Source organism: Anser brachyrhynchus (genome assembly GCF_964034855.1).
Source record: "Anser brachyrhynchus genome assembly, chromosome: 8".
NCBI lineage: Eukaryota > Metazoa > Chordata > Aves > Anseriformes > Anatidae > Anser > Anser brachyrhynchus.
In genome coordinates, this window is record NC_137702.1 from 1227118 (window position 1) to 1249526 (window position 22409).

Here is a 22409-nt window from a genome sequence, read left to right on the forward strand (position 1 = left end):
GGCAGCCTGAGGTACACAGTTAATGCACAACAGACTTCGTTACTAAAATAAACTACCAATTGTTTAACTTAATTAAATGTAGCACTGTGTATGTCAGCCCTGGATTTACCACCTTTAGCTCAATACCCTGACTTAGCCCTTTCATTACAGCATATTAATGACTTTCACAACAACGAGGTCTAAGGATCAAGGAGGTTTACTTTATTACTATAAATTGTTTTATGTTCTTATACTTCACATATAAATACCTTGACAACTAAAAAGGCACATCTATGAAGACATCATGCACCTTGTCCGTGTCTATATTTTGTTACAAGAACTATCCGGTTCTCTCCACTGTCAGAAATAAAAGGCTAGAACTGCTTTTATGACATATACCTCTTTGTATTGACAAAATACTTCAAACAGTTGGTAAAAATTTACATTTCTACAAATTCTAAAAAATGACACTTCATATCTAAATGGCAAGTTCCACTTCGCCTAGGGCAAAAGGACAGTTTAAAAAAAAAGGTGATTTGACTCCTCAGATTCTAAAATTCAAGCACCACTTACAGTTTTACTCCAAAACTTACTGATTCTAACCAGTAAGGTTTCAGTTCCTGGCATACCAGCCTATTTTGTATGTACAAAGCACTTGCTGCTTCCTCTTTCTGTGTCTTCCATCAGCATCCTAAAAATAAAAGATGAATGTTCATACTTCATTGAAAATACAGAAGAATTTACAAATACGTTTCTTTTAAGTATTTACCCCTTAATACCTCTAGATTACCATTTCAGCCCGTTCCCTTTATTCCCAAATGAAATAAAAGAATTCTCTTTAGTGTAACATATTTAACTCAAGCTAAAATGGCAAGCTTAACAGTTTTGTCACTGTACTTAGTTTTTAAAAAGATGCGAGTTGTTATAGTCTTTTTGAAATACATAGATGAAGAAAAATGGATTCTCTAAAAAGGAACGAGGTAAAGATTCACACATTCAGTGGCGTAAATAAATACCAGTAAAGTTTTATAGGAACAGGAATATAAGTTTACGGGTTTTATTATCAAAGTTTTGTAAAACAATTTCAGAAACTGTACATCAACATGGCACAGACTGTAGCCTACTTTTGTCTTTTTACCTGCACAAAAGTAAAAGCTCTTGAACTTCTGTAACTAAGAAAACAGCTTGCCTACCTACTTTGCATATAACATGGAATCACTGTGTGCATAAGATTACTACTGCAGTGACAGTAACACAAATTTATTAGTTTATACAACTTGAGATCAAGTAGAAAGTACATTATCAAGTAGACTTGCTTTTAAAAGCATACAAAGATCAATTTTAAAATGCACTACCTTTTTGCAACGTGTCTAGCTCATTAACAAATAAAACAACCTGGATTACGAAGACTGCACAAATCAACCTTTAATCACCGGGTACAGTTCAAGCAGAGACTTTCACTCCCAAGGCCCCAGACAAAAAGCTAAGAACCATTACAACTTGTCACTTTTTGCTGCCTGGGATGGATTTGAACTGACAGATTAAAATAAGTCCTCAAAAAGGTCAGTGCATTTTAACCTTGTCAAAGCCAAAAAAAATCCACCAGGAAAAGAAAACAAAACAAAACGAACAAAAAAAGCCCAGCCATATGGCTTAAAAACAAAAGAAAAAAACCCTACCTATATCAGAATGCTTATTTTCAGATGTACTGTCATTTTTTGTGTAGTCACACTTAAGACCCTTAAGTAGATCCACCATGTTGTAAGATTTTAGAACATTTAGGATGTTTCTGCCACAATCAACATGCAGTCAGTGCATTCCCTATACTGCTCTATTACTGCAATGAATCAAATTCTAGAAACACTATCATAAGTGAGCTGATTTACTAAAGGAGGTCATACAACAAACAGTCCATGCCTGCTGTAGATGCATGCAGCTTTTTGCTTTTGCTTGAAGCATCACCAAGTTAGTACAGATTGCTTGGATACGCAATCCCTTTCGTCCGGAACAAGAATGGTTACCTTTCTATAAAGTTTTTGATGGGAGTTAGTATCAGGAGCTTTACAAACCATATATAGCTTAGAGCTGTATACATCTAGATTTAGGATTAACAAGTACAGCATAAAAGAATCACACAGGAATGACACTGATGCACGTCTGCAGCTGTGTTCACTGCAAAGGCAAAATTCAGTCACTCATATCCATGTCTTCTTCGTGATGATCATCCCCATTCACTTTGGATTCCCTTGATGAATCTCCACTTCCTTTATCTGCTGTAGACTCCTTTACTTTAGGAGAAGAAGAATCTGCCATTTTCTTTTCTTCCTTTTTCTCCTTCTCGCTGTCATAACCTTGTTCTTCTTCATCATAATCCCTTGTGACCTGCTTCGCCGAGATAAAAAAAATAAAAATTAAAACTTGCTTTCAAAGCCCCCGTGGGTTTAAGGTTAATGCTACAGTAAAGGTGGTGAATAAACAGGTTTTTAAAACATACTTTCACATCTTTATCACTTTCGGATTTTCGTTCTCGATCCTTCTCTTTGTCTTTGCTTTTTTTTTTCTTGCTGGTTGATCGTTCCCTCTCATCTCTACTTCTCTCTTTGTCTTTATCCTTCTTTTTTTCCTTTTTATGCCTACAGTGTTTAAGAAGAATGAAAATCACAGTCGCACCATTCCATAAGTAGAACACAAATTACATCCAGACTGTTACCCACTGTTTTAAAAATCTAAAGGGAGAAAGAGTCACGTGCAACTAAGATGCACCATTTGCTTTCAGAAAATAACCAAACATCTTGATTTCTTAGCTCCAGATCAAGGACAAACACCACAAAGTGAAGTCTAATAAATGCTTTTGTTAAGAATAGCAACATTATAGTGTTTTAAGGAGAACCGCAACTTCCACATTTAGGGAAAAGTGATCATAATATGGCTAGGCCACCCAGAAGTCAATTGACCAGTACTGTATAGAGCCAAATAGGCCAAGATCTCTGGATGTCTCTTACTCCTCGTCCCTAGAATAACTCGTTTTGGAGCTCTTGGGTACTAACACACAGAAGCTCTATGCTTGAATCCAATTAAATTACGATAAAAGGTAGCAGGCAGCAGAGATCCACTCTCTCTCTTAAGAAGTAAACCCACAGCCTAGGTAGAAGAAACATGCCAAACAAACCATCTGCAAGTTGACCCCACTGTGATCTTTACTATAAGTTCAGGTTCAGAATTTTCCCCCAGAAAGATTTTTTTTAGCCCATTGGCTTACTGACCTTCGTGGGGATGGGGACCGGGACATTTTCCTTTTAGGAGATCTGGGTTTTTTAGGTGACCGTGTTCCACTCCTGCTTCTTCTACGTCTTCTTTCTCTGTAGGGAACAGAGATTAAAGCCTTTTTTTTTTTAAGCTACAAATGCATCCATGGCTCCATAATTAGTATTGGTCAAAATGTAATGAATATATATTATAAATAGAAACTGATGTTTACTATTAGCAGTACTGCAGAACCCATGCTGTTGCCAATCAGCACAGTAAACTGTTTTCTATTCCACCACTGCCTTAATGAACAAATTAATAGTTTAAACTCTAGTTTAAACTCTTTTAGGGATGCTGGTTCTTACTTTATCCACAACAGACACAAAACAGTTTGTTCTTGTTAGTACAGTAAGAAGATTTTCGAAGCCACTTTCAAAAAGAACACTACTACACATCATGCCAGTATATATTCAGAAATCGGGAAATAGTTTAAAAGTGATACAGAGCAAGTAGTACTGTGCTTTGGGGTCAAAGAGACCAACTAGACAACTAAGAGTCAACTATCCTAAGCCCAAATGATACCTCCAGAAAATTACAGTACTGGGAAAAAAAACAGTCTTAGAGACACAGGTACAGAGAGTACATATGCGCTTGTACAAGCACATGTGCACACGACCAATATATCTGCATCAATCATCATCCTATTAAATACAAGAATGTTCCTTCTATAAAGTGGTTAATTCCTTCTATAAAGTGGATAAAGCATACTGGAAATAGAGACTACATAAATTTTTCAAGTTACCATACCTGCTTGTGCTTCTAGATCGTCTAGTTGTGCTGTAGCTCTTGGGAGGAGTTTTAGAACGTTTCTTCTCTTTCTCTTCTTTCTTTTTATCCCTTTTAAAAAAATACACATTTTAAGTTTAAGTCATTTTCAGACTATTCATGTATTCACTACTACTGCTGTATAGGAAAATGAATGAAGACATGACAGTTACACTGGATAGCATAAATATTTCTTTTATTTCTGGGGCCAGTCATATTATATTAATGGAAAAGAAGACAAGACAACATTTATGGAGAAATAAAAGAAGAGCTCTTTTATAACTACTGTGCACAAACAGCACAAACTCTTCAAGTCTAGATGCCTACATTCCCTGTTTTCTAACAATAACTAACGCATGATTCAGCTAATACATGCTGCAACTGTTGACTCCTAGGAAAAGCACGTTACCTCTTTCTATGACTAACTGTGCACATGTGTAGGGCAAACTATAAAGACGCAACAAGAGATTGCTATTAAAGAGCTGTTTGTTCATTTTTCCCCGGATTTTTTTTTTTTAATTAAACACCAGAATTTAAATTATTTTCTAGAAAATACCATATGTTTAGTGAAGGATTACCTGGTTTTGGATGTGCTCCTAGATCTTCTGCTTCTTTCTCTGGAATGAGACCTTCTTCGCCTTGGACTTTTAGATCGCCTCCGGCTTCTCGATTTTGAATGGGACCTTCTCCTTGATCTGCTTCTTGACCGTCTACCAATAATACATTGGACATGTGAGTTAAACACATGAAATGTTGATGCACCATTCAGAATTCATCATCTCAATACTGACTTCATTGCAATGCAATGATACAGAAAACAGAATAAAGAGTACAGAAAACCAAGCAAAGGAGTCACATTCAGTCCACTGAGGAAACAGAAAAAAGGAAGTGCACAAATGCTAGACACGAAAGAAGAAATGATGCTTCAGTCAGCTCTCTTACTACGCTCATTGTGAAAAAATAAGTCCTATTACTTGACAGAAAAGTCCTTACTTGACAGAAAAACTGTCAAGTCATGTTGAAACGTGAAGAAGAATTTTAAAATGCTAAAACCAAATAAAGGCCAATTACAGAATATGCATAATATAATAAATATTATATATAATATAAATAACAAAGAAGTAAGTACAAATGAGAGGGTCACAGTTAAAATGCCTTTGCACAAACGGCTGGCGAAGGCTGCCTAATTGGAGGTTATGAGCCAACAACATAAAATCAGCCAAATGCTTTTGTTTAGGTAGGTCAGTATTAAGATCTTTAGTCACGATACCTACACAGACCTAGGTTTTGATTTTTGACTTAGGTAACTTCCACCAAGCTGAATTTGCTGCACATATTAGAAACAAGCAGCTCAACAGATAAACGTTCAATGTACATCAATAATCATGCTCTCAGAAGTCTCTCAGTATTTGGTTTTAAGACAAGTTATAATTACCACATGGGCACACTGGAAAGAGATTGAAGAAAGAAGAGAGGTTTAAGGAACTAGTGCAAAATGGCCTGCCTATGGTAGCTTAAGTGTTGATAGCAGTAAGACCTATGTAAAAATCAAGGCTTTATGCTGTTTCCTATCTGAAACAAGAAACAGTAAGTTATTTAAAAACAGAGTCCAAACAATCCTAAAAAAAGGCAGCCCTGACAGAGGATGTCCCATTCTTACAGTTCCTGAAGTGGTTTAAGGTATTTTTGAGGTATTTTTGCTAGCATTACTCTCCCAGCTTTCGTATAAAAACAGGAATAGGCCTCCATCTCACTACATTCAAACCAAATCACGGTCATAGCTTTGTTCAGAACATTTGCATTCTCTTTTTTGTCAGCCTCCACGAGTCCAGTGTCACTTTGAAGTAGTAATTCTGAAGAAATTGTTCTGGTTTTTTGTTTGTTTAAGGAAATACAGTAACTACCTGTGTCTAGATGAAGAAGGTGTCCTCCTCCTCCTCGAGCGTGATCTTGACCTTGAATGTCTTCGTTTTTCATCTTTTTTATCTGGAGTTGGAAAGGAAAAGTATAGTTAAAAAGATGCTAATGTTATTTTAGTAATCAAAAAGATTTTATAAAGGAAAACAAGTTGGGCTTCACACTATACATATAAATACAATAACGAAAACCTAAGGAGTTCTTTTGACATTTCAAAATAGGCCTTATCTTTTTTTTTTTCCCCAAAAGACAAGTCAAAGAATGAACAGATGACAAAGACATGTATGTGAGATAAAACCAAAGTTGTATGCAAAACTGAAGAAGTCAAAATTCAGGCAATTCTTAATTTAAGACAGATTAAAAAAAATGACAACTGCAGGGCAATGAAAGCCTTGTTAAAATCCCTGCATCTCTGCCATTTTGTGAAGGGCTAAAGAATCTCTCAGATGGTTTTGAATCTGTTCCAAGTAATTTCTCCTAGGCACCAAGTGATAAGACAAGGGGAAATGGCATCAGGTTGTGCCAGAGGAGGTTTAGGTTGGCTATTAGGAGAAATTTCTTTACTGGAAGGGTCGTGCAGCACTGGGAGTAGGCTGCCCAGGGAAGTGGTTGAGTCACCACACATGGAGGTCTTCAAGAAACACGTAGATTTAGAACTTAGTAGCAAACATCGTTTAGTGGTGGACTTCAGTCCTTTTTAGGCTAAAGGTTGGACTACATGATCTTCGACTTTTTTCCAACCTGAATTGTTCTATGATTCTACTTCTCAGACTTAGTGGATCCGACATTTGTGAATGAACTGCTGCACCTCATTTTAAAATAGAAATCTACAGAACTAAACTCCAAAAGAGAAAAATATTTACTAACTTCTGCAGATCAGGAATTAAAAGAAAGAAAAACATCGCCACGAACAAACATATCAAAGATGTCAAAGTGAAGTCTCTTGCTGTTTCCAATGAAGTCTCAGAGATAGCAATATGAACTTCAAACAGCGGAAGCTCAAGCATTTTGCTATCTTCAAATCAAGTCAACTTTGGAAAAACAACAGATGATTCCCTGCATCATTCTGCAGGACACTTGCAGCATTAACTCTATAGCACAATTAAACGCTTGTGAACTATAAATTCAGTCACCACAGATCACGAAAGCATTAAGCCAATATTGTGCTGACCATTACTTTTTGCCATACAGTACTTAAAAAAAACACCTTGAATTGAAAATTCCATGATTTAAAATTACCTGGCTCTATAGCAGCAGAAATTAATGACTGTGCTTCTCGTACTCTTTTCATTGCTTCTTCTATTTCTTTACTGGAGGTATCTGATTTCAGACTTGGTGAAACAAGACCTGCAGCTACATGGTTCAACCTGGAATAGAAAAACAGAATTTTATCTATTCAGTACGTCAGAATCCAAACATCACAATCCTCCATTGTCAGTTTATAGCCTATCCAAAATGACTGATCCAAGTGAAACAGACCCTGTCTGCATTTTGTCATCACTCAAATAACAGAGAAGTAAGTTTATGATGAAAAAGTCCAGAATGAAGTCTGCACTGACAACAGTTGTATAAAATACCAGCACACATGGCTTTAGAATTCTAGTAAGCTATAAATAGGAGAGTTCACATTGTCTTGCATAGGCAAGTTTCTAACGACGCTTTTCAGTACATTTTTGTATAATGCAATTTCAATTTTCATCACCTGAAAGAGCAACTCCACAGGAAATATATTACACAGTAGAAAGTCAGTTTCCACTCTATAAGCCACACTGAGAACCCCACAAACGGTGATGAAAATTAAATTTCAGAAGTTCTGCTCTACATGGTAGTTTTAAAGACAATCAGGCATACGCAACCATACCTCTGACTGATATTATTTAATATATTACCCTCGATAACTAGTTTGTTCAACTAGTTGTACATTCTCTCCTTACAGAAATGTCAATTTAAAAGAGAATAATATGCTGGAATAAAATTAAAAATGGAGATAGAACATATCCAGCTTTATCCACCGGTATCGCTCTTCACATATTATAACGTTTTGGACAAAATCGTTCTTTTTCTATAAACTGAAATAAAAACAACAATAAACACATGTATTTGCTAATTTGCTCCTTCTTCTATAAAGTAAGAAGACCTGCTATCTTTTATTACCTTCTGACAGCTGTAACATATGTAGATTCTTATTCTAGTCTTTTACAACTGTTGCTCACTTTGGATCATTCTCAACCACAGCTTGTTTAAAGGGGTGCGCTGCCCCTCTGGCAAAAACATCATACAAGAAACTAAATTTCTGTCTTTAACACAATTAAATTCCAGGGTGGACTGGCGTTATTCCATAGATCCAAGGCTGAATAATCTTAGTTTCCTGCCCCTCTTCTCCTTACTACAGAAAACAGAACCCACAAAAGATCTCTAAGATATTAGGTTTCTCCGCAAGACTGGATACTGAATCGCAGCAGATATAATTGCCAAGATTAAGTGTACTGGACAAATATTTGTAAATACTGAAGCTTACTTTGGATCCACTGTGCTCATAAGTTTTAGTAGCTGATCTGCTGCAAGAGACTGTGGGAAAAAAAAAGTTAAAAGCATGTCAGAAGATGCATATGCTTAAGATTATCATCACCCTCAGCAATGACTATACAAAAATCCCAGCAGTGTCCATACAAAAATCTCTACAGATGGAAAGAAAAAAAGAGGGGGACGAGGACACAAAACAAGCCCCCAGTAAGTTACAGACAGAAAGATATACCATTTTATTTTAAAACTTGTGGATGGGGGTGAGGGTGGGGACGAAGGTCTGACCGCTACATTTCAGGGATGCTTAAGTACTTCTTTTTCCCCCCAAAGGGGCCAAACAGACTTTCCTGTGTGGTATCAAAGCACTTCAAAATACAAACCGGTACATACTTCTCGTATTTACAAGTTATTTCTCTGTCACTCCAAGAGAATAGCAACCTCATCAGGGAACTAAGTCACATGCCCATGGAAAGTCTTCAGTGTCAACTTATAAATATGCAGAAGCTTCTTTACTCTAAAAATTTCATTACAAAATGTATTTTACAGCTCTTAGAAAAATCCAGGTATTATCACCACTGGTAACATCACGAACCAATGGTATATTAACAAAGCAAAATGTTTTGTTCACAATACATTAATAGATACGGAGGCAGCCATTTGCTGAATCCAAACAGCTTTACAATCAACTGGTTTAAGGAAAAAAAGAAAGTGATTCATCATTCCAAATGTGTATTTTTCTAATTTGCATTTAGAATGCTTATTTTGCTTTCTTTTATTTTGTTGTCACTATTATTTGGTTTTGTTTTACGTGTGGCATGCAGAAATAGAATGCTAAATGAAGGATTTCTTAAAGAAGCATTACTAATTTAATGCAATGTTTATCTACAGAACATGCTGTCTGTACAGTATTTGGTTCTTATATAAGCCTTTGGTGATGTTTTAGAATCACAGAATCATAAAGGTTGGGAAAGACCTCCAAGATCATCTGGTCCAACCAGCACCTTCCCAGCAACGTCACCCACCAGTGTTTTGTAACACTTGTTCAAACCTAAGTACAGTACTTCCTGATCTTCACGCTGGTATTTAATACACTGGTGAACACTAAAAGCGTCATGAATCTTAGCCCATCTGTCTACATGCTAGGGACAATAAAGAAAATTTTAGAATGTGTGACATACCTGAGAGTTTAAGTTTGCTCCAGGAAGCCCAAGAGCAGCTAGGGCAGGATCAAGAGCAGGAGCTCCTAAAGCAGCTAAAGGAACAGCACCAATCTGTAACAAAGACAGCAATTAGTCAAAGCCATATTAAAATCGATAAAAAGCTGATAATTCAAAGTTTACAAGCATTACATGCTTGGAGATTTTAAGCTAGCCAGAAAAACTTTATAGTAAGGTCAATAAGAGTACTTCAGTACTTTCTATAAATACCCTCAAATGAAAGTGTTTCCTCTGCATCCCAGCAGGTAAGAAAAAAAAAGTAAATCCTTCTAATACATTCAAGAAATAGTTTAAAATGAAATTCTGTCAAGAGTTACTATGATAATTCATTAAAAGTTTCTGAGCCAATTACCTCCTATTTAAGTCAGTCCAGGATTTGAAATTAACATATTTTATGTTAAAAGACTATTATATTTCTTTATTTTTCTCAAATTTGGTTAAAAATGGCAAATAGTTTAAAAAGCTTCTGGGAGAATGGGTCTGAATTCCTTAAGACATGGATCTAGAAGCCTCATAAAAGAACATCATTTTTCGGCCATTTAAAGTGAGATGACCAAAACGCAGACTGGAACCAATCTGCTGAAAAACTCATGATCTTACACTAATCAAACGGTTCACAGTTGCTATGAGGTCTTGTTCTCCCTCCCATTACTTCTCTCTTTTTCTTCTCTTTTGGTCTGCTCTGGCACTTGTGAGTGTCATTTGTCAACCAGTTCAACAAAGCTGCTAGATAAATTATTGTTGCGCTGCCTGCAACAAGCTCCTTCCATAACTTTCAGGTTTCAAAATTATACTTCAGACTTTTCCCTCTCCGTAAGGTTAAAAGGAGCTCCTGAGCAGTGGCAAGTACATCTTCAATGCAATCAGAAATAACAGAAGCTACACAAAATCCTAAGCACAAGCTGAAGATGTAATCTGAAAAGTGCAGAATTAACGAAGCCTAACTCTTATTAATTTGCCTCTTGTACTTTGCTTCTCTATTCTGTAGTAAGATATGTTCTTTGACAGAAATTTTCCATACTGTACTACTCTTACTGCTCATCTTCCATGTGAATTTTTGTGTATTTAGATAGAGAAAATACATACTGCAATTTTCTCCCCCCTTAAGCTGGAGTATTAATGGAAGTTCTCTCTCCACAGCACATCACTCTCTCAAACTTCAAGAATTTAAACTTCCATCTGTAAGATCTCCACTCCTTGTCCAACTTGTCAGTAAGTGTATGATGGAGAAGAGAGGGATAACAAATCGATGCAAACACAGAGGCCAGGAGACACCAGAAGTGTCATATTACGGAAACAGCAGCATTCCACCTAGCACCTGGTTACTGCTTTGCCACAAATCGTATCAGACAGCTGTAACAACACTATCCATCAAGATACACAAGCTAGGACATTCTAGGAATCGGCATTAGCACAGTGTATTTGCCCCCCACCCCCCAAAGAAACAACAACAACAAAATAATCAAATTAGCATCTAACGATATATCTGATAGTTTCCCTTCGCTTCAGTCTTAATTGGAAAGCCTACCTGAGAAAGTGGGTTGGGAGTAGGCAGGAGTCCACCCCCAGGCAGCAGACCTGCCACAGCATTAGCTGGTGCCAAGAGAGACAAAGCCTTAGTCTCATCAGGAATAACTCCTGCAGAGAAATAGCCTGGCATTAGAAGGCATTCTATTTCAAAGGCAGAAAATACACAAATACACCCAGAAAATGTCTCCCTGATACACCACCTGAGTTTGTTGAAAGTACTTATGTTGGCTAAAATACAAAGCTTGATGTCTATTAATATTTATCATTAAATTTTTTTGTCAGAACGAAACTTCAATGTGTGAAAATTTGACTGTTCCTTTTTCTCTACAAATGGTTAAGTATCTAGAGCAAAAAAATAGCACAATACACACTACTTTTTTGTTAACACTGCCAAGATTTCATCACCTGTACTCGATTTTTAAGTCATGAACCAAACGTAAGCAAGCACAGTCGGTTCTCCAGGGGTGTGCTCTCAACTTTCAAAAGCTGTTTTATGAACAACGACTCGTGTCGGCTGCTTCACTATAAAGCACACAGAAAAATCAAGATACACAAGACAAAAAAAGTTTGATTTAGGGGTTAATAATATGGTACAGTTCACTATGTTTTCTTTTACACCTACCATATAAATTTTGTAAAACTTAAGAGAAGGTACGGAAATATATTTTGTTGAATCAAGCGTAGGGCTTTTGCTGACTTGTCAAATAAGAATGAAAGTCTCTGCAGATCTTCAAATACACGCTCTGTGTGTGTGTCTGTGGGTGGACAGGTGCATACGTACAGTATACGGTGGCACATTCCTTACCTGTGCAGTAAAATGCTTATGTTCCAATATGTGCCATGCTTATTGTACCAAGAATGCTGCTACATACTGCCATTTCAGAAGAAACTTCCGGCCCCAAATCTTGCAGCCAACTAAGACAAGTGTCTTATTTTACTGCCTGCTCTGCACATTTTAAGGGTCCTACTGTGAAACAAGTACTTAAGTCGATATTTTTTATTCTATCCAACAGCAAAAGCCCTATACAGATGGATTAATTTGTTAATGTGCCCAAGCCCCCAAAATGAGAGTTCAATAAAACAATTTTACTATATATTTGCAAATACCAGTAGTGTTTCTGTAATACATATTAAGAAACTGCATCTCATCATAAAACATACAATATGTACAGGGCACTTAAGAGAAACTGGATAAGCTGCAGAAGAAAACTGTTGGGTGGTATTTTCAGCAGGGCCTGGTATATAGTTCAGGCTGAACCAGGGAAAAGAACTGTAAAACACAACAACAAAAAAGAAAAACCACTGTTAAATAAAGGTAATGGTTCCTTCCACCTATACTGAGAAGTGCCGATAATATAAACAAATGTATAATACACAGCACTGTTATCTTGCTTGTGTCATTGAGCTGTCATCAATTTAGATACCCAAAGTTATGGAGGGAGAGGGGGGAAAAAGGTCATTTAGATAAAGGGCATTAATGCATAAATATATTAACATACCTACAGAAAGATTATGGGGTAATTTTGCATGCAAAATTATGTCTCAGAGGATATTTATAAATTATATCTAAACATTTCAAATTAGTGCAACTACAACATTTCTGGCATCTAAATACAAATCCTCAGACTTATTTTGAGACACCTCATAGAAGATCTGCATTCATTAAAAAAATCATGCATCCGATCCTCTAATTGTTTTTTAAAAAAGTATTTAGAAATAAATAAACTACAATTAAAAAAAAAAGCAATGAGGCCCCTCACCAGTTAATTTTCATGCTTCAAGAGTTTTTTTTACTGCTGCTTTGTTAGAACCATGAAATACTGTATGAATGTGTAGAAATGAAAGAAAAAGAAACAGACAAAAGAAACAAACATTAACCAAAGAACCTAAATACCCCCCCCAGCCACCTTTAATCTTAGAGTTCCTTCCAAATCTAGGAATATCACAGTGAAAATTACAATTAATACTAAACCTTACCGTAGACTTTGTGTATAGTTCTATAACACAAAGCAACAGCCAACACCAAAATGTCTGTGTATGCTACAATTGGAGTGCACTTGTGATATAGGGGATAAGTATTGCACTAAACAGACAATAAACATTCACTTTAGCGACAGGCAATATTAATACAGAATTATCACAGCAGAAAACAAAAGCAAAAAGGGCCCAGTTCAGCACACCAGTTAAGCATCTGCCTGACTTTAAGCACGTGAGCAATTCCACTGTGGCTTTAAGAACCTTGCTGTATCGTGCTTAAATAAGCTGGTGAATTGGGAGCCTGGCAGTATGTATTTGGAGGGAAAACTATACTCCAATACAGGGACAAAAGCGTATGATTACAAAACAAGGGGGCATAACTTTATCGGCTGAACACATCTCTTGCGACATGCCACAACAGCATGCCAAACCCATTATCATTCTGATTTACCACCACAAGAAACAGCCCATAAGGAACTCCGTGACTTAAACGGGCCCGTTAAAATATGATAAATGGGTATTTTATTTTCTTTATACAGTCCAAACCAAAACTACTGGGCAGATTTCTCTATGTGCCAGATTTATCCACCATCAAGCACAATGGACAAGTCAGACGGACAAAGAGAAAATTGTTTTTATCCTTACTGGAAAAGTTAAACACTAACATTCGTCACCATTGGCCTTGGAGAGTATTTCAGTATAAACTCAGATGGACCGCTACTTTATCAGGCTTTAATATAAAGAGGAGAATGAGATGTCTTTCAACTGCTGTTATACCTAAACTAGCGAAAGCAGAGGCAATAACTCAACAGCAATTTCAGAACGTGTTCTGTACTTGCAAAAAGCAGCAAGTCTCAGTCAAAGGTCATGCTGCAGATTCCTACAGCCCATAAATTAAGTTTTCGTATCTTTTAAATTGCAGGAATACGAAGATAAGACAGCTCCCCAGGCCTCAAAAGACATTCTATAGCATTATGTCTTGGCAAAAGGTCTGAACCCAGGCCATGTACCAAATTTATTATTGTAGCATGACTTAATCTGCAGAGGTTGTATTTAATTCAAGCAGTTTGGGAAAATCCATTATTTCAGAAGTAAATCAAGAAACAGTACAATGGAAATCAATTACTTCTAAAGCAAGTCTAGAAGAGTTTAATAAGACTTCTGCAAGAAGAGGTGTCTTCTCAGCACTTTGCTTTTAAGTTCCAAAAACCCTGCTCATTGCCTTTCAAATTACTGTAACACCCTAAAATGTAAAAATAAAAAGAAGAAGAGAAAATGTAGTTAACAAGTGGTTACACCAGGAAAACACTTGGGGACTTGAGTGCTTGCTGGCCTTTAGTTAATGTCTAGAATCCCCTGTAGCTGCAGAGGACCCACTGTTTTTCAGTCATCTGGAAGGGCTTTGCATTTGCCTTCTCCACTACAAAAATCACACACACAAATAACAGAGAGAAGAGTTTATTATTTAGTGAAATTCTATAAAATATAGCAAGGCTGAACAAGAAAACTTGGAATAAAAACTAGCACCAGTGCCCGTTTGGCACCTCTTGGAAGATCTCGCTTCCCAATTAAACCATAATTATTCAAACCCTTGGTATATTGGAGTTCACAACGAGAGTGAATGGCTTTCCAGGGAAGCTCCCAACTAAATACAGTGGCAGCACCTCTCAAAACGTTAATCTACTCTCCCATGTCCTCTCAGGGAGGGAGAAACCGTTCTCATGAAGAGACTTATGCATATGTGAAAGAAGCAAAGACTTATTAAGGCAAAATTTCCTTAAAATGTTGACCTGTTTGCGTAAGTTCACTTAGGAAAACATCTCACTGAAATTGATAAAGAGCGTAATTTGCAAGTAATTCTGCCTAAACTGTTCATATTCTAAACTGAAGGCATACAAACCCAGTAAGAGTTAAACTCCCCAATTTCATTCAGTGTTGCTAAACAACGAAGAAATATTTAATCCATGGGCAAATTGCAATATACCAAGGGTTTCAAAATGTTAATCTCTCATATGTTCGACATTTTACTAATCCTCATTTTTGTGAACTATACCGAAACGAAATGCCATCATATGTTGGCTTCATAGGCCATTAAACAATTCACAAACCTTCTGCATATGGTACGACTATCAACGCTCTGTCAACGAATACAGTGTTTGTCAGATGCTGGGCCACAACTGCCGAGTCGGGATCATGGAACTTTACAAAACAGACACGCGATGAAACAGGCAAAGGAGAATCACTGGAAAAGAAAGAAAAAGAAAGAAGTTAAATGGAAACTTGTCTGCCATCATGAGACTTGTAACTAATGTGGTCTCTCCCCTTTCACCAAACGAGAAAGTTGTATGGACTATGTAAAAAATTACAGCTGGATGAAGCCACTTTCCTGTAAAATCACAGAAACAGTTTCATTGCCTCATCTGTAACTGAAAATGAATTCTAGTACGCAGGATATATCTGTGCCCAGTCACCTGAATGCAAATTAGTTTTCATGACCTATCTGTGAGAAAGGAAGGCTATGAAGCGCTTAAGAGAAATAAAATTATCTTACTTCATATATGACAGAAGTTTACAAGAACAGTAGTTTTATACTCTCTGCTTTAGCCCCCACATCAGATTTTTGCAGCACACTGTGAAGAGGATAATGATGCAAGATACCAGTATGATTTTCCCTATTAACACAATTTCAGGAAAGCTTCTAACCCAACCTCCATTATACTTCTCTTAGCCAAACACTCACGCACAAAAACTGCCAAGTTCATTTTGAGGGGCTGTACACTGCTAAATATATGCCTACTACTCAGCAGTAACAGCACCAAACCCATAAAATTCAGGAAATTCACGTAGGCAAAACTACAGCTGAAATCTCACCAGCAGGTGAAAACTTTCTAAACAACCCACCAATAACCATAAAATTCTTCGTAAGACGGGCCCCTGCCTACCCCGCAGCTCACACAAGTGCCTGTCAGCAGAGCTGCGGAAAAATCCTCGGGCATGGAAAATCCAAAAGAGACCGCGCAAGTTTTGAGTGACTTTAAAAAATAGAAGTGTGTCCTTCCTACGAGAGCAGGAAAGAATTATACACCAAACAAACCCAACGTGCGTGGGGGGGGTGGTAGTGGAACAAAATCAACTCAATAAAGGTCCAGAATACTTTTCATAAATCCATATAGCCAGAAAACCACGCAGATGTTCCTTTAGCAAGAGGCATCAACTACAAGAGAGCAAAAGAAAACGTTACGCAGACAACTGTGCCGCAGATGAGCTAAGAGCTGCCTACAGAAGACCCAGAGCTGCCTACAGAAGACCCCGAGCAGATGCAGCAAGCAGCAGCAAGTCCCTCAAACCCCAGCTTCTAACCAGGGCCAGATACGCCTACCCTTCAGATCTGCCCTCAAGCATCAGACACAAATTATTCCAAAGAGCTAGGTGTGAATGATGCTGAGGAACTCCTCACGACAATCACCCGCCTTCACTAAGCAGGTACCCAGAAACAGGTACAGTAGTAGTTTTTTGAAGTGCATCCCATTGCCAAACCCATCTAAGTGAAGAAAACTGATCAAGTCTTTAATCAACTGAGAGAGAACTTGTCAGAACTTAGGAGCACGGAGAATGACTTTGATGCCAAACAAGAACACCACCTAATACAAGTTTTTGTCGGGGCAAATGCCAAAACACTACCTAACCTTCACCACCAAGCAGAGGCGCAGCCCAACGTGCAAGTTACATAAACTCAACAGCTGTCTTCAATGACAATGACATTAAAAACTAGATTGGAACCAGTGCGTTTTATCTTTTAAAAGTACTAAAGCCAGAAGCATCCACCTCATCCAGCATCGTGCAGTTAGTAACTTGGAATGTAACACTGTAGAGACAAACAGCGCTGAGTTGAAAATTTGAAATTATCTCATTTCTACCTATCGAATGCACCTTAGAGTGCCAAAACAGAACGTTTTCTAAAGGAGTCTGCAGAAACGTAAAAAGAAAGAAGCATGAGCAAATAGTGTTTAATAAAATCACAGTGGTAAAGCTTTAAGAGAAGTAAATCAAGGAGTTTGAGCATACCCAGATGGTGTGCTAATCTAAGTTATAAAAAAAGTAAGCAATTTATTATTTAAACGCAAAACAGCATTTTCACACCTATTCTTAGAATACCTGCGATAACGTGGCAGCACGGAACAGAGCGGATTCTGTTCACAGGCGCGCATCAGGCGACACGGAAGCTCCCCTACATACAAAACCAGGCAACTAGCGAGGTCTGCGAAAGCAACTGAGCCTAACGCGTGCGGCTATGCTCGTGCGCTCCAGCATTTTTAAAAACAAGTGCACCGACGTATGTTCAATGTATTCCCAATCACACATTCAACCTGCGGCTGCGAACAGAACACGCACAACGGATGCCAAGGATGGGCCGTTCTGACCCAACAGAGACGGACCACGTCAGTAACTTCCACACACCACTGGGACAAGCGCTGGGACACACGACGACCTACTGTGGCTCGACACTGCATCGATTCTGGAGTACAACGGGGCACTCCAGCCTTCACCTCCTAACCCCCGAATAGAACCAGAGCTCCCGCACACCGCAGCCAGCATTTTAAACATTAACCTGACCTTTGAAGGCACGCTCCTGCCGCTTACATAAACGTTCTCGCTAACGTAAAATCAAGCTAGGAGCAGGCTGGAGTGACTAGATGGTGCGAGCAAGAGCTGCTCTTCGGCATTACCATATTCATACTGGAGTGGGAAGAAGCAGAGTAAAAATACCCAGCCGTGCTCCTCACTTCGAAGTCCAAGTTGTCATCCTTTTCTCACGGAGCACCCAGCTCCCAGCGGTAGCTGCAAGCAAAGCCGGGATTCTGCGGAGCGCCTCCGTCTAGCTGTCACTTCAGTTATTGCAGAGGAGGGAAAAGATCTCACAATTACCGTGTCATCCAGCTTATCAAATTATTAAGATGTACGTTCCTAATTTTATTAAGCTTTAACTCTGCAGATATTAGTTTTCCATCCAATGTGCTTTTTTCTCGGTAAACTTCTCCATCCGTAACAATTTGACCGGACCGTTCCTATCCACAGGCAAGGCCAGAAAACACACCGGTGTAACACCGACAGCAGTCCTACCAGTAAATCCTTTTGTACTTACATTTTGATGTAAAGGCACTTTTCTTAGGCTAAACAGGATGTGCTGAAATTAGCTTTTTTTTCTTTTTAAAAAAAAATGTGTGGATGTATCTATATTTCTTTTTTCAAGCCCTTTCCGAAGTCCATTCCCTCCACTTTTCAGCGTTGCCTGTCACGGAGCTGGGGAAAAGCAGAAGCAGCAGGGATGGAACCCTCCTTTTCAAGGAAGAAAAGTCACGGAGCCGGCTGTGGATTACAGCTGCAACACGAGGCTGAGGCGCACATAAAACCTGTAACAGCTGATTAAATAAACTAGGATGGGGATGGATGATGGCAGGGAAGGAGAAATGGAGAGAAGTTCAGGAAGGTTCTGTTCTGGAAGCCCACGATGATAACAAACTTCTACAGGGGACAGCAGGATCAGAGTGACAGGAGAGAAAGATCAGCTAAGGAGGAGAGGAATGGAAACAGAGTGCCCAGGAACAGCACGTGTAAGAAAGAACCCCGGTATAATCTGGGACAGAGAGATTCGGATTAGGGAGAGAATTTACGCATTTGTCCTTTACCGCCCAAAACGGGTGAATGCCAACGGCCGGGAGAAGCCAGGAGAAGGAACTGGAAAGCATTCAAAGAGATGAAAGAACCTGCTGCTGCTCGGAAATAAACCTCTCTTCAGGGTGAACTGAAATTGAAGACTAAAGCATCCCTCCCACCGCAGTTTGCCGGCGGAGCAAAGCACTGCCCCCTGGCGCTGCATCCCGGCACGGGCCTGCCGCGGCCGATCCCTGCGCACCCCAGCGGAGACCCGCGGCGGGGCTGGGGGTGCCAGGCAGAGCCCTCGGCATCTCTGCTGGGACAGCCACACAACGGGAACAGCAGAAAAAAAAACTCAAAATAGTCAAATTAGAAATTTAACCCCAACCCCCAAACCCACGAGTTCTCGTTTCATCAACAGCACAACCTTTACCTAATTTAAATAGCATGCACAATTTGCATACGTGCTATTTTTCCACCAAACCCTACGCTCTGCAACAAAGACACAAAGTTCGCTCCCTCAGCTCTTCAGTATTTTCTCCATTTCCGTGCAAGGCCACTTAGCTACGATGCGTTTCCTCTTCTGCATCAACCTCTTCTAGAGCTCTGCCTTTTTCATAAATACTCGGAAGCCTTCCCGACATCCCTGAGCTTCGAAGTACTGCCTTCCTCTTTCACTTAGAGATTGGAAGCCTAAGAAATGTAGGCCAAACGTTTTCGCTGAGTTTTAGTCTCCTGCTTTGAGATACTTCGAATCTGGGTCACTGGCATTATTTGCATCGTGCTGCCTTCTCCTTGGTCAGCAGCGAGCCCTCGGGGGCACAGAGTGAAGGCAGGCAGCTCACTGTTCTTCTGCAGCAACCAAGTGGCCCGGCTGAAGCCACAAAACCATCGGTGCCAGAACAAAGGAGGCAGAAGCCAGCAGGCAAGTGCAGGAGCCCAGTCTGGCGGAAACAAACTTACACCAGGACACAATCCAAAAAGTTTCCCTCGAACACAGGTATCCCCTGGTACCCAGCTAGTACCAAACGCTACAGACACAGGGATACAATTCAGCCTCCCCAGAGCCAGATGTCTCTTCTCACCGCCCAGCCCTACCACATACCCCTCGCAGGCTTCTGAGCCAGGTCTCGCGGGGCCAGCACTTCACAGCACATTTGTGCAAAGGAGGTAGGTCCCGAACACACAGCCGGCCTCAGGTGTGGCAAAAAGAGAGCTGCTGGGCTGGGCTGTTTTTTTTTTCCTCCTCAGAACACTTCATTCGAAAGCACAGAAGCGATCTTCCAACACATTAGTTAATATGTATCTAAAACAGTACAAAGTTTCAGAAACAGAACTCACCTATAGTAACCTCTCTTGAAAACTGGACAAAACATAAAAGTATCGAGCAGCAGGTCAAATAACTGCATTTTTTTTTTAAAAGGTGGTTCACTTTGTTGGCTGCTGAGCACTGCTGTTCTGCCGCTGCAGTACAGCTGTCCCGGCCCTCACAAAGCAGCGCTCAGGCCTGGCACCGTCCCACACCCCAGCTACGAACACATCCCCCTTCCTTCCGCGCTTTAATTCCCGACATGAAGTTACCGCTGGCCAACTCAAAGGAACTGCACGGAGACCCGAAATACTGATTCTCAGCGTGCCTCTGTGACCGGCTGGCGGGATGGACAAGCTCCCCCGGCTTTGGGCTAGCAGCGATTGAAGGCTGAGTGATAAAAAGAACGCTCCGTGATGCCTTTTTCCCTGAAAACGGCACGGATCTCGTTTGCGTACAAGCCACCAGCCGCCCGCTTTGCGTGAACTTTTACAAGGGAAGCACAGCGATGTCCCTAACGCCAGCTGGGGACCCGGCCCCCGGGAGCCTCCTGCAGCCCCGCTGCCCGCCCTGCCCTGCCCGCACAGGCGGCTCCCCTGGAAAAGGGGCCTCAAAGGCCCCAAGGGCCCGCGCCTCGGGGCCGTGCCGAGCCGTGCCGGGCGCCATGGCGGCGGGAGGCGTGCCGGGGGGGGGGGGGGGGAGGGGATAGGGCCGGGGCCGGGCGGGCCCCGCGGACTCACTCCGGGGGGAAGAGACGCAGCTCCTCGATCTTTCCCAGGAAGCCGAAGAGCGTCCGCATCTGCTCGGAGCTGGCGCTGGGGGACACGTTGGTCACCTGGATCACGTCGGTGCCGCTGCTGGAGGCCATCGCGCCGCCGCTGCGAACACACGGGGAGAGGGGAGGGGGGTCAGGGGGGCGAGGGCCTGGCGGCTCCCCCGGCTCCGGGCGGCTCCGGGCGGCTCCGGGCGGCTCCGGGAGGCCCCCAGCGGCCCCCCCCCCGCTCGGTCCCGCCCCGGCCCGGCCGCTCCCGGTGCCGCCGCCCCCTCCGCGCCGCGCGGCGCCTCACCCACCCGCCGGGCCGCAGTATCCCACAATCCCCCGCCGCCGCCCCCGCGCAGGCGCAGCGCGCGCGCGCCCCGCCGCCGCACGCAGCCCCGCGGCCCGCACCGAGCCGCCGCCGCCGCCGCCACCGCGCGTGCGCGCCCCCTCCCGCCTCAGCCGGGAACGCGCGGGGGCGGCGCCTGCGCGGTGGGGCGAGAGGGGGGGGGGGGGAAGGGGCTGCTGCGCCTCCGTGCGTGCGCGCCGGGAGTGTGGCGCATGCGCAGAGCGGTCGGCTGGCTCCCGAGCGCCTGAGGGTGGTTCTGAAGTGACCAACGTTAACGTGCATAAAGGCGGTTTTATAAAGTTAATCGGTGTAGGAGGGCCGCCCCTCCCAGCCCTTGTCACGGCTTCTGAGGGAGTCACCTCAGCTGGCTTCACCCCTGCGCTTGCAGCTGTGTCTTCCTCCAGCCAAGTTTAACTTGAGCGCGTCGCACAAAACTGGCAGACGCTAGCCTTTTTTTAAAGGCTCAGGTGAAATGTCCAGCGTTTTCCTGTGGAGTGTTGCTCGCTGACTCCCAACGTGAGAGGAGGAGGAATAAACGGGAACTGAAGAACTGCAGTTAAAAACAAAAGGGCCGAAGCCTTGGTCACAACCCCGTGCACGAAGTATGGCGGGTGCTCCAGTCACACACCCATTTACCCACGGTGGTATTTAGCCCTTAGCTAATTACTTTTACATTCAGTGGAACTTAGCTAGTAGAACTAAGAACTTCTTAGAAACTGGAACTTCTAAAAATAAAAAAAAAAAAAAGGTAAAAAGGTTGTGTTTGAAACACCAGGTGCTTGAAAACTCAAATGGCTGTAAGTTAAGTCTTAATCACTGAGGGGGCAGTGTATTCCTTTATTCACTTCTCACAGGAACTGCTGGGAGGATCAGGCACTGATCTCACCCAGAATGAGCTGAAGCTGGGACTGGTCACCTGTAATCTTAGACAGCCACCACTTCTCATCTTGGTAATATTTTCATTTAGTTTGCCAACAGTGGGCAACAAGGAAATGAGGTGAAGTAAAAGTGCCTTTTTGTTTGGCATACCTCGCACGTGTGTTTACAGTATTTTCCAGGTTATTTAGTCTGGATTCACTCTTGCAACAAAGGCGAAGCCCTTAAATAAAAAGGGGGAGAGGAAGG

The 22409-nt window shown here is 41.2% G+C and overlaps 1 protein-coding gene across 6 annotated transcripts; it reads right to left on the reverse strand.

Moving 5' to 3' along the window:
* Positions 1-1003: 1003 nt before the first annotated feature.
* SRSF11 (serine and arginine rich splicing factor 11) lies at positions 1004-21473 on the reverse strand. 6 transcript variants are annotated; one of them, XM_080601811.1, is made up of 13 exons: positions 21347-21473; positions 20919-21056; positions 15323-15456; positions 11236-11345; positions 9669-9761; positions 8486-8535; positions 7207-7334; positions 5955-6036; positions 4629-4760; positions 4033-4122; positions 3243-3338; positions 2474-2612; positions 1004-2364 (listed from the first exon to the last, which is right to left on the reverse strand). In XM_080601811.1, the coding sequence occupies exons 2-13, from the start codon at positions 21044-21046 to the stop codon at positions 2167-2169; spliced, it is 1380 nt and encodes a 459-aa protein (XP_080457937.1). In that variant the 5' UTR covers positions 21047-21056; positions 21347-21473; the 3' UTR covers positions 1004-2166. The 6 variants fall into 6 exon arrangements, with proteins under 6 accessions (XP_080457937.1, XP_080457938.1, XP_080457936.1 ...); XM_080601812.1 differs by having other exon boundaries at positions 1004-2361; positions 21246-21393; XM_080601810.1 differs by having other exon boundaries at positions 21246-21393.
* Positions 21474-22409: the final 936 nt, after the last annotated feature.